Source organism: Mytilus edulis, chromosome 1 (assembly GCF_963676685.1).
Source record: "Mytilus edulis chromosome 1, xbMytEdul2.2, whole genome shotgun sequence".
In the NCBI taxonomy this organism is placed as follows: Eukaryota; Metazoa; Mollusca; class Bivalvia; order Mytilida; family Mytilidae; genus Mytilus; species Mytilus edulis.
This window is the reverse complement of record NC_092344.1, coordinates 110,816,630-110,829,353: the sequence shown is the minus strand read 5'-3', so window position 1 is coordinate 110,829,353 and position 12,724 is coordinate 110,816,630. Positions and strand designations below refer to the sequence as shown.

The 12,724-nt window shown below is 32.2% G+C and overlaps 1 protein-coding gene across 2 annotated transcripts in view; it reads right to left on the bottom strand.

Annotated features, from left to right (window-relative positions):
- Window positions 1–12,724, bottom strand: part of LOC139518099 (patched domain-containing protein 3-like) — a 67,424-nt gene that overhangs the window by 13,754 nt on the left and 40,946 nt on the right. For both annotated transcript variants that reach the window (XM_071309766.1, XM_071309774.1), the window contains 6 exons: window positions 11,253–11,417; window positions 9,818–9,942; window positions 3,879–4,034; window positions 3,269–3,394; window positions 2,849–2,993; window positions 2,164–2,285 (listed from right to left, as the gene is read on the bottom strand). In XM_071309766.1, the coding sequence (XP_071165867.1) occupies window positions 2,164–2,285; window positions 2,849–2,993; window positions 3,269–3,394; window positions 3,879–4,034; window positions 9,818–9,942; window positions 11,253–11,417 (839 nt within the window). The remainder of the gene's footprint in view (window positions 1–2,163; window positions 2,286–2,848; window positions 2,994–3,268; window positions 3,395–3,878; window positions 4,035–9,817; window positions 9,943–11,252; window positions 11,418–12,724) is intronic.

Below are 12,724 nucleotides of genomic sequence, written 5' to 3'. Positions count from 1 at the left end.
TGCTTTGTTCCATTATCGTCATGACATATTTTTTTCTTCAAACAAGAATGTGTCATAAGTACATGGATTTCCCATCCGTACAATCATTTTCTATGTTCAGTGGACTGTGAAAATTAGGTAAAATCTTTAATTTGGCAGTAAAATTAGAAAGTTCATGTCATAAGGAACAGATGTGTACTAACTTTCAAGTTGATTGGATTTCAACTTCATCAAAAACTACCTCGACCATAAACTTTAACCTGAAGCAGGACGGACAGACAGACCAGAAAACATAATGCCCATAAATGGGGCATAAAAATAGTAAGACTTGTTACATACCCGCCAACTTTTGAAAGTTCCCATGGGTATTTTTAGTGCGTGACAACAATTTTAAAGGTTACAATTTTAAGCGAAGTATTTTGCACGATCTGGATTGTCTAGAAAAAGTGTCATATTTGTATGATGAACTTATATGCCGTTTTCTTAAGTCTGTTTGCATGATTCTAGTTATTAAATCGGTAGAAAAGATGAACATGTAGCTAGCAGACCAGGGTTTATTTTCTTGTGTAAGAATATTAGATGCTTGTTGAAATTTCCAATTTTGAGTTATGCACAAAGATGGACCTTTAACAGGTTGGGAACAACACTCCAAATGAGGGGTAACCCTCATTGGAAGAACATTACAACCCACTGTAAAAAATGAGCACCTTTATATTCATATTATTTGATGAAACTTTTCCCCAAGAACTATATGCATCTATCAAGTATTAAATGGTCAAAACATGTCAAAAAAATTTTGTGATGTTTCTAAACTTATATCTTCTTTATCAATTTGACCCCTCATTTAGAAAAGTTGTTCCAAATATAATGAATTTTCCCACTTTTGAGTTCAAAATCTTAAAAATTTTCTTTCTTTTTTTTTCAAAAGTAAAATGACCCCTTGTTTTAGGACAGTCCCTCATTTAAGGGACACCACTCATAATGAGGGGGGGTCCAAACCTGTTTGTTGGTCTTTGTGAAAAAAGAATAGTACATAAATTAGTGAAAAAAAATACTATTTATTATCTTTCTGGTAGTACTGCATCATTGAATTTTGTCAATCAGCCATGGTTTTATCCTTAAGCTGTGCAAGAACCTGCTTGCAGATGATAATTCACATGCCATGTTCACGATCCCTTTACAACTAGAAATCAACACAAGTTCAAAATCTAGCAAGTTAGAATAATCTTCAGAGATTTTTGATTGACTTATCAATTGATCATGAGAAACACAGAATTTGATTGGCTGAGCACGATTTTCTTACCTTGGGAACAAAATAAGGCACATATGATTTTCACTAAATCGTGTTTTAGAGTTTTTTAACGATACCCTTAATTATAAATATAATATGTCCTTGATAAGAGTAAAAGAGAATAAACACAGGGCGAACGTACTATACGGGCGAAAGAACTCAGGACGAACAGACCAAGGGCGAACAAGTAAACAGGGCGAGTTGTCCCGATACCAAATTCATGCATGCGTACTACAAATATCTACAGTAAAAACATCCGGTTACAAGTAAACAAATAACGTTCATGTAGATGAGATGAAATCCAATAATTTACATAAGTAAAAGGGTCGGCATTGGCACCATTGGCCTTCAGAAGACTTGAAGTCTTCTTCCACCAAAAAAACTGACCTCATAGGAAAATCCAAAACAGAAAGTCCCTAATCAAATGGCAAAATCAAAAGCTCAAACACATTTAAAGAAAGTATAACAACTGCCATATTGGTGACTTGGTACAGGCATTTTTTTATTTAGAAAGTGGTGGAAAAAAAACTGGTTTTAAAGCTAGCTAGCTATCTAAGGGAGACAACTGTAATTTTATAAGAAGCTGTCATTTTCATTGAGAATGTTTGTTGCAATTTTTGGAAAAGTTTTTAGATTAAATGTGAAGTAAGAGATTTACATATGGAACTGACACTTTGGTCTATTATTTAATACAATATGATTGGACTCTTAGGATTTTATTGTGTTGTTTGTTTGTTTTATTAATGATATACACCACACATCTGCTGTCAGTACTCTATATAATTTTGAATAACAAGATGAAAGCTTATATCTGAAAAATTATGATTCCTGACTACCATATGTACTAGTAAAGTATAACTAAATCAATGCATTTCTAATCTATTTTTACTTACTCTAAAAAATAAAGCAAATCCATAACTATTACTCCTAGATAGCAGTAAAAAAGCTAAAAATGTACTGAATCCACCACTAAACACAGCTGGTCCTATGGCAGCTAAAGCTTTAATTGGACGTTCTACAAATGGATAAATAAATATCTTTACAAATATACATATAAACAACCTACAACAAGGTATTAACTATTTAAAATTCTATTGCCAGAGATTCTTTGAACATGCACATGTCATTTAGAGAACCATTAAGCAAGTAACCAGTGCTAGTCAAACTTCCTGAAACTTTTAAAAGATAAATTTGATATGCAGGTCTATGCTATTCAGTTTTAATCTCCCAAGTCATACACCAAACTGTAGACAAAAGTGCCTATTGACATCTGTCAACATTAAGGTGTACTTTAGTGGGATTAATCAAACATCAATCAATCAATCTCTATTCTGTAACCATAGAGAAAAGGTATCTAATGAGCTAAATAGGATTAAATCTGATAATATCAATATGATTATAAACAGATTGGGGTTTTGTTTCAATCCCCTTACTGTGATCACTATATTGAGAGCAACTGAACTGAGTGACTTGACCAAGTATATGATCATCATATACCTAAATGGTAAATATTCCCATTGTAGTTTTCACAATATTACCAAGAAATTTATGATTGTTATTCATGAAAGTAATTTTTACCATTTTTGTCTCCCAGGATTGTCATGTATGTATGCCCTATGTGTGCAGAATAGTCCACTGCCAATCCCACAGACAAAGTCAATAAGATACTGCTGGCAGTGTCAATAGTAACGTCCCAAAAATATAATGTTCCTGCAACGTCAATCTGAAAAGTAAACAGAGTGTAAGAAAGTGACTCGAAAAAAAAATATTGTTCCAGTAATGTCAATATGACCAAGAAGTTATACATATGGTTCTGCAAAATATACAAACCTTTGTTATATGACATTGACAACAAATTCTGTCAACTGTGTACTTTATAATGTCTTATATTTGTGGAGTTCAAAAAATTAGATCTAGTAAATGTTTATTTTGATTTTCAGAATAGTATTTAAGCATTTTGAATTCTTGTATCATAACTTGTATGTACATTTAACTTACCAATGTAAATATAACACATGTAAACACAATCAAACTTGTCCATAAGTTGGCAATTAACAGTAACGTCACAATAAACACACAAACACCAGCCAAGGCCAAGTTTCTGTATAACTCCACTTGAAGAATCTGCAATTGTATATAACATTTATGTTCACATGAAGCCTTTCAAAATGTTTTAGAAAGCTCTAATTGTAGTTTCCTAGAAAAATGTGATGAAAATTTTATACATGGTCATTTAGTGTACACAATGACATGTATTTATTTTACAGGATTTTATCAGCAATGAACCAGAAACCATGTCTCTCAGGATAGCATGCTGACATAAAGCTGGATAACAAATATCTAAACGTTCTTACTTGTAGTTCTTTAGAAAACTTTGTGAAAAAATTTAAACATGGCCATTATGTTTAGAATATTTGGTAAGCAGGCAGCTGATGAGTGATGATTCTGAAACCACATAGAGTGTATAGCATGCTGGTATGAGGCCTGACAACAAAGTTCTGGAAACCGTTATTTGTAGTTCTTGAGAAAAATTTGACTAAAACTTATTAAAAAAATATGTGCTATTTTGTATTCTAAGGATGTATACATTCAATGAGTTAAAACATACCTTATTTGTTTCATAGGTAAGATACTGAACAGCATATGGAAAACATTTCCCTGAGGTGAACCCCATCATGTCTGTTATATTACGTAAACTTTCCATGGCTTTAATCTCTTTCTTACTATCTCCCTGGTAGGTGTGTATAAATGGAATGTATGTACCCTGAAAAAAAATCTATATTCATAAAGGTATATTGAAATGAGTATGTGTAGCATGCCATTATAGTAATAGAATGAAGATACCAAAAATATACTTGAAAGAAACATATTAGTCCTAAAAAATATTATAATTTTGTGATTGGGAATATACAAAGTTTCTATACAGGTATAAACTGCAAGTTCTTTTACATATCCTAAATATTCACCAAAATTTTAATTTCAAAAGATGACATCATTAATTTTTTTTATCAAAAATGCAGGAGAATAAACAGAATAGTTTTGACAGATACATTGTATTTGGGAAATATCTAACTAATGCATGAACAAAGTAAGCTTTCTGTTTTATTTTCTTTAAAAAATAAAAATTAATCAACAGATATGAAAGGATATTTGAAATACAAATTCAAATTTCAGTGATAGCTAAATAAAGCCTGTTCAGCATTTTTGTTTATTTTATTCTTAAGTATAATGTACATACATACATCACTCCCAATTTGGGAGTATCCTTTATGTATTAAAATTATTATCATAAACCATTCATTTCATACAAATTCATAAACAGGCACAACATATTTACATGTATGTTCCACCAGGCGTGAAGGCATACAAAAATATTGATTTGCATTTATTTTCATCATACATGTAAATATTAATAACATAAACATTTTAATATAAATTTCATTGTAATCAATAAAGAAATGTAAACCCTGCATTTTTAAATCTCTTGCAAGATGTTGCAGATAAAAATTAATCACAGCATGACTTTCTCTAAAATTAATCTCTCAGTATTTAAATTGACTGCAATATAACTATTTTTGAGTGTCAAGAGAAGTTAATATTGTTTCAAAGGATGAGTTTGTTTTTACAATCTTGATAACCCATAAGGGTCTAACACAGAATAATTGTTTGAAAAAAATGTATAATTTATTTCTCTAATTCTTTGTCAATTTATCCCTTTCTGCAACCATTGTATAAAATCAAAGCGCTGTAAGCGCTGAAGGCAGTTAACCAAAAACCAAGGCAACCGTAATGAAAACTGTGGCAAAGTTGCCTCAACATTAAACATTCATGTATAGTACATTTATGTTTATCTAATAATTTATTTATTAAGACAAATAATTTATATGTTATCAAGGTTTCAAAAGCAATGCATGTAGCAATGTATATTTTTTATGGTGAGTCTGCAGTGGTACAAGTTCCCAATGATTGCAGTTGTTCTACTTGGTAGTTAACCTTGGTTTTATTTGAATGCTAGAAGTTCAAGTTGACTTAGTATGAACATGTAATAGTATGAATGGACTGGTTTCCCTGGAAAGAAAACTGAATTTGTGTTCTATAGTACAAAAGTTATGAGACACAAATCAGACAAATGTTCACTGCAACAGGGATCAAAGCTGAGGTCTGACTGACTTGCCCATAGTAAATGTAAATGATTTGTTATTTTGTCCCATACATATGAATATATATATAATTTAGGGGTGGTGATCTCAACGGTTTTCAAGTTCTCAAACAGGTAGGGTAGGCAGAGGATTTAGGGGAGGGCGCCCCCCCTTTTTTTGGGAAAAAAATTGGTTGCTTATATAGGGAATCACTGAAGCGTATCTGGAGCTGGCCCCCTCTTAGGTAAGTCAGTGGGCCCCCACTTATGAAAGTTTCTGGATCTCCCACTGGGGGTAGGGTGACCCTAGGGACTTCCCCTACATTTCAATTTATTTGTTATATTGTCCCATACATAAATATATATGGTTTAAGGGTGGGGATCTCATTGGTTTCCAAGTTCTCAAACAGGAGGGTTAGGGTGACCCCAGGGACTCCCCCTATATTTCATTTAATTAGTTATATTGGCCCATATATGAATATATATTGTTTTGGTGAGGATCTCGACCGTTTCCAAGTTCTCAAACAGGAGGGTTGGGGTGACCACAGGGACTTCCCCTATATTTCATTTTTGATTTGTTATATTGTCCCATACATGAGTATATATGGTTTAGGGGTGAGGATCTTGACCATTTCCAAGTTCTCAAACAGGAGCCCTAGGGTGTACAGTGACTCAAGGGACTCCCCTATCTTTCATTTGAATTATTATATTGTCCTGTATATGCATATATATGGTAAAGGGGTGGGGATCTCAACGGGTTTCAAATTCTCAAACAGGAAGGGGTGGGGTGACCCAAGGGACTCCCCCTATTTTTCATCTGATTTGTTATATTGTCCCATACATGAATATATATGGTTTAGGGGTGGGGATCTCGACCATTTCTAAATTCCAAAACAGGAGGGTAGGGGTGACCCCCAGCGACTCTTCCTATATTTCATTGATTTTTCATATTGTCACAAACATGAATATATATGGTTAAGGGGTGTGGATCTCGACCGTTTCCAAGTTCTCAAACAGGATGGGGTTGGGTAACTCCAGGGACTCCCCCTATATTTCATTTTATTTATTATATTGTCCTATACTTGAATATATGCAGGGGCTGATTCAGGCGGAAGGGGGGGAGCGGGCGTGCACCCCCCCTTAAATTTGCAAAGCATGAGTTGTTTTCATTTATTCTAAAGAATATTCTTAATAAAGATTAATTATTCCTCATATTTTTATTAGCCTCACTCTGCTCGGAGAAAATTTAAGTTTGCGCCACTCCTAACCTAAAATCCTGGATCTGCCCCTCATATGGTTTAAGGGTGGGGAGCTCGACCGTTTCCAAGTTATTAAACAGGAGGTGGTAGAGTGGCCCAAAGGATGCCACCTATATATCTTATGATTTACTTACATTCAGGTATATATAATATAGTAAATAAAGAAAGAAACTTTCAGCTACTTTAATTGACCCTTCAAAATTGAGATAAAAATATAACCCTTCGAAATTGCAGTAATATGTTTACACTTTAAAAGCATCTCACATGCATTATCATCATGTATCACTAATAAAGAAAATTTAGACTGTGACCATGAACAGATGAACATGTATATTCTTACATATACACTATTCCCAGCTGTCACGTTGTATTGGATTTTTAAATTAAAATTTGTCAAAAAGAATTTTGAGTTTCTGTATAAAATATTTTTCTTTTTTTTCTTTCCTTTACATATATTTTTTGGTTTACAATTCTAGTGTTTATATTCATTTACCATGCATAGATGTATTTTTTCACCTGTTTGGATTAATTTTGTAATTGATCGCCAAACCCGGAATTACCCTTATCCGCTTCCGGAATCGGATCCGATATTGTAAAATTTTGTCTTCGCGGCCGCCATTGTTATGTGTTTACAATGTTGTTTTTGTCAATCAGATAAGATTTTACTCGAATTTATACAATATTTGTCGGCGATTTTCTGTATAAAGCTAGCGGTTGAACAAAATGAACATCGCTGTCATGAATAATAATGATAAAATAAGTTTTTAGCTCGTTCAATTGGAGACTTTGGTGAACATGGTGAAAAGGTTTGCAAAGTTAATTCTTATTTTCTTTCAAGTGGAAGGTGACTACGTCGGGCGTAGCTAGAAGTCAAAATTCCGCTTGCAAAAGTGGAAGGTCGCGGACCTCGGACCACCGCTAATTTGCACACCTGCCTCCAAATTGAAAAGATACGAAAATTTCTTTTTCTAATTTGAAATTGCCGCCAACTGCATGTACAGTTGAACTTATTATATAATAGACTGACGTAGTTGTACTACGTATTAATGACAAACAATATTCCTACGACTTTTGCCATTTGGGAAATCTAAACTACTTGTCTTAAGAGATTTTCGGCGATTAAATATTTCATACAATTGTTCTTTGACATGTTGGCCAAAAGCACAAGTCATAATGAAATACACAAGGATTCTTTATAAGCACTACTTCCTATGTGTAACTTCAAAACTTTTGGATAAATCGACGATCATTTAAGGTTTTTCTGGTCATATTTTTTGTAATCCAGAATAAAAAGTATTAAAAAAGTGTTCAATTAGTCATATATAACATAGTAGCAAGCTAGATAATAACAATGGCAAGTATTTCAGCATTAATTGGGTAGAGCACAAATCTAGGGTGCTCGCATAATGCAGCTTAACTGCATAAAAATTAATCAACGTGTGGTTTGTTTGATCTCAGTTGTTCATAGGTTAAAATCATATAATGACGTCAAATTTTCTTGCTTTCCTCTGAATTTCCTATTGTTACGGCATGAAAAAAGGCGACCATGTCCGATGACATCTCATAGAAAGAATACATCTTTTTGCAGATCATTCGAAAAGAATGAATCAGTTTGCCTGCATATTGTAAGAAAATCATTAGAGAAACAGATTCCACCACCAAATCTCGTGTAATACGATATTTATCCACTCTCGACATTCAAATTTTAAGTCTAGCACTTTAAATTTGAAAATTTAACTGTCTCAAGTGGATAAATATGATATCACACTTAATGCAGTGGTAGAATCTATATTTATATACTTAGACAATAAACGTATAGTGTCTTGAAATATGAAATTTATTTGCATGAGGCTTAGAAACGGGGGAAATGCGAGGTTCTACAGAGCATTTCCCATTTCGTGCCGAATACAAATAAATTTCATATTTCAAGACACTATACGTATATTGTTTTTATACTGAAATCGATAAAAAAAAATAAAAAAAATATGTAACAAATATTTAAAAAAAAAAAGTTTGGAATTTCCCTCTTTGGTACAATTTTGGGGTATTTCCCTATGATCGTAGTCCAGGCAGTAGGACATTGACATTTTAAGGAATTAGAAATGAAAATGAACTTAATTAATAACATTTAATAAACATGGTATATAAATTACCAATTTGAAGACATAACAAGTTTAAATTCATAAAAGTTTGACCATTGTTACTACACGTGGTCATGGTTGTGACGTGACGTTGTTGATGAAATATAGTAGTTCCGGTAAAAAGGCGGGGCTTATAGGTTAGTTGAGGTCATTGACGTATAAAGCTAACGTTTATACGTATAGCTTTATCTGTATAGTAAAATAGCTGATTGCAGTATAATATGGTTTAATGAGGCTGGCGGGTATAAAAAATTCAGCAAAAAAATAAACATTTGTTTTTCCATTACAACTTTTATTTATTACACTATAAGTTATTACTTTATAATATGGTAAAAAAATCACCCAGACAAATCGATTTGGTTTGGCCACAGATCACTTTAAAAATGATTATATCATTGAAAAAGCTCCAAATTATCTCCCTTTGGTGCAAAAATGCCATTTTTTGGCATTAAAATTGAAATATCTTTTTTAACTCATCGGTGACCTATATTTTTCATTGTTGTTTTCGAATAAGCTGTACATAAACTAAATAATTGGAAAATTTAAGCGATTTCTGTAATTTAGTTCTTTTTTTATTTCGATATTACAAATGTACCAATATTTCTCTTATTAGTTCAACAGAGAAAAAGGACATTAACAAAAATGTATGCTTCTTTCAGAGGCAGATTGTGAGCTTAAATGAACGGTGACCCATATTTTTATTTTACATTTCTATTAGGTATAAGATAAAGTTTAATTATAGAAAAAAATAGCAAAATCCTATATTAGAAAAAAAAGTTGATTTAGACCCGCAAGCCCCCTTAATAGCTTTCTGTTTAACTTTAATTTATAAGAATTTTCATTGTTCCTTTTAGTATCTGCTTCCTCTTTATGTCAATTACCTGTAAGAGAGGAGGAGTCGTATTGGTGAACTTTACACAATTACCTGTAAGAGAGGAGGAGTCATATTGGTGAACTTGTCAATTACCTGTAAGAGAGGAGAAGTCGTATTGGTGAACTTGTCAATTACCTGTAAGAGAGGAGGAGTCGTATTGGTGAACTTTACATATGGACTAAAAGCTTGACCAATCCTTGTCTCTGTGATAAACTTATATAACAGCTGAGCAAATGCATAGTTAGAATATGGATATCCATCTGAAATATCAATCAAAATAATCTATCAATCTGAAATTCTATAAACTTGAAAAATTAAATCCTAACAAATACCGTAATTTTTTTCAACCTCCTTAAACAGAAATAAATTGCTTCATGTAAAAAAAATTTAAATAGAGTTCTTAATGGACTAATGGTATACTGAGAATATTATATAAATAACTTAACTTCCTTTACAAATTGATTGTTGTTGATAAAGAAGGATAGAAGTAGCTATGCTAAAAGGTACTTAATGGATTTTAAAACACGATCCATTAATAAATCAATACTATAAATATTAATGATCAAAACCATTCCAGTTTTACCTAATAGTTATAAAACAGAGAAAATTATCAATACTTCCTCCTCATGTTACAAAGTTGCCATTATTTTATTATCAATGCTGGTCAGAACAGAGTTTACATCTCTTAAAGTCTTATCTGAACAAAAGGACAACTTCTTATGGTCACAATAGTTATTACTGGTGCATTGATCTAAAGTAACTACATACAGTATAACCGATTTTAATTATATGTCTGAAATTTGATTTAACTATGCAACTGGATTCAAAAGTAAAGTGACTCCAAGGCTGACTGGGGAAACAAAATATAGTCACTTGGTTTTCTCCCGACCAGGAGTAAATGCTTGCCAAAGTGGGGCACCATTTGTTCCTATGTAATGCTATCCTTTGTTCCAATTTAATGCTTTCCTTTGTTCCAATCTGTAAAGTTGTTTAAGATGAAAGGAACTCATTGACAAGTATACAAAGTCAATTTCAACCTATATCTATATAATATGCAGGGCAACACAGAACAGGATAACATGGAATTTCAAAACAAACATTTCTCTGAGATACCTAGTACAAGGTTTTATACTCAAAACTTTTTTACGACAAGCAAAAGTCCTCAATACTGACCTGCAACTATGAGATATCAGATATCAATTTTCCCCTGTTGTTGAATGTTTGATACTGACCTACACCTATGAGATATCAGATATACATTGTCCCCTGTACTTGAATGTTTAACACTGACCTGCAACTATGAGATATCAGATATACATTGTCCCCTATAGTTGAATGTTTAACACTGACCTGCAACTATGAGATATCAGATATACATTGTCCCCTATAGTTGAATGTTTGATACTAACCTGCACCTATGAGATATCAGATATTCATTTTCCCCTGTACTTGAATGTTTGATACTACACCCTCCTGTAGTGGAATGGTTCATACTAGCCTGCACCTATGAGGTATCTGATATCCACTTTATCCGTTGTGACAAGCTAATAGTGGAATGGTTCATACTAACCTGCACTTATGAGGTATCTGATATCTGCTTTATTTGTTGTGACAAGCCAATAGTGGAATGGTTCATACCAGTTGACCACTGTTCCATTTTGAACATGAGTACTATTTTTTAGTTTCTTTATCATTTCTTCAAATAACCTCATATCCTTTTTATAATTTAGACCACCTAAAAAATGGAATAATAACTTTAAAAGTAGATAGATACTTAAGTTCATATTATATAATTTTTTCTTCTTAAAATATAATTGTAAAATGGTTAATGCTTAGCTATATACATTAAAATCATATTTTCATTTTGGAGAGATATATTACGTTGAAATGTTATAAACCTTACATACATTGAATCTGTGTACCTCTCAGTGTGAACACATTTGGAGAATTGTTTACTATTTAAGCTTGCATATAATGGGAGACCATATTTTTCTCATTTTCTCAAGTTGTAAAAATCAGTGGAAAACAAAAATGGGATAACAGTTACAAATGTTTATATGAATATTTCATACAATGATAATAAGTTTGAAAGCTTATCACTAAAATTCAGTTAAGTTATCTCCACTTGCCAAAATACCATAACATTCAGTTACGTTATCTCCCTTTGCCAAACTACAGTTATTTTCAGTTAAGTTATCTCCATTTGCCAAAATACAGTACTAGTCAGTTAAGTTATCCCCACTTGCCAAAATAGTTATTTTCAGTTAAGTATCTCCCTTTGCCAAAATACCATAATATTCAACTCCAATTGCAAAAAAACAGAAATTAATCAGTCAAATATCTCCACATGCGAAAATATTTGTGCACAACTCAGTTATAATTTTAGCATCTTATATTACTCTTTAGCTCTGAATAAAAAAAGTAAGGACCATCAAGACATAAGTCATTAGTAATGAGGTTTCCAACACCAAATTATCTTCACATCAAGTTAATAAAAATTATAGCTTAAAAATATTTTAATTTTGGTTGATAGAGGATAGACTTTTACTTGAGTGGAAAGGTCTATGCCTTTGACACTATAAGTTTTGTCCTTTGAAGCGAAAATAAATATTTATAAAATAAGATATTTTAACCCCCTCAGTTTTACCTTGTAGGAAAATGTTTTGGTTTGAGGGTAAATATTTTGATTTGAGGTTGATTATGACTTTTTATAATACAGACAAGTGGGTTGCCTAATAGATCAAACATCAATGGTTAAATCCTCCAAAAGTTACAAGTTCATAAACAAACAAGTTTGGTAATATTATGTTCCTCTTATTTCATTAAGAGTTAATTTCAAAATAATACTAAATAAACCAAATGTATTTAATAATTCCCCCAAAATTGTCTACAGCCAACTTTTTTTGCATGTTTTAGATTATAATATAAAATTGAGAATGGAAATGGGGAATGTGCCAAAGAGACAACATGTATCTTGATAAATGCTAGTATATTTGAAATTATGAACGCAATTTGATTTCCTATTCAGAAGTCTGGTCTGCA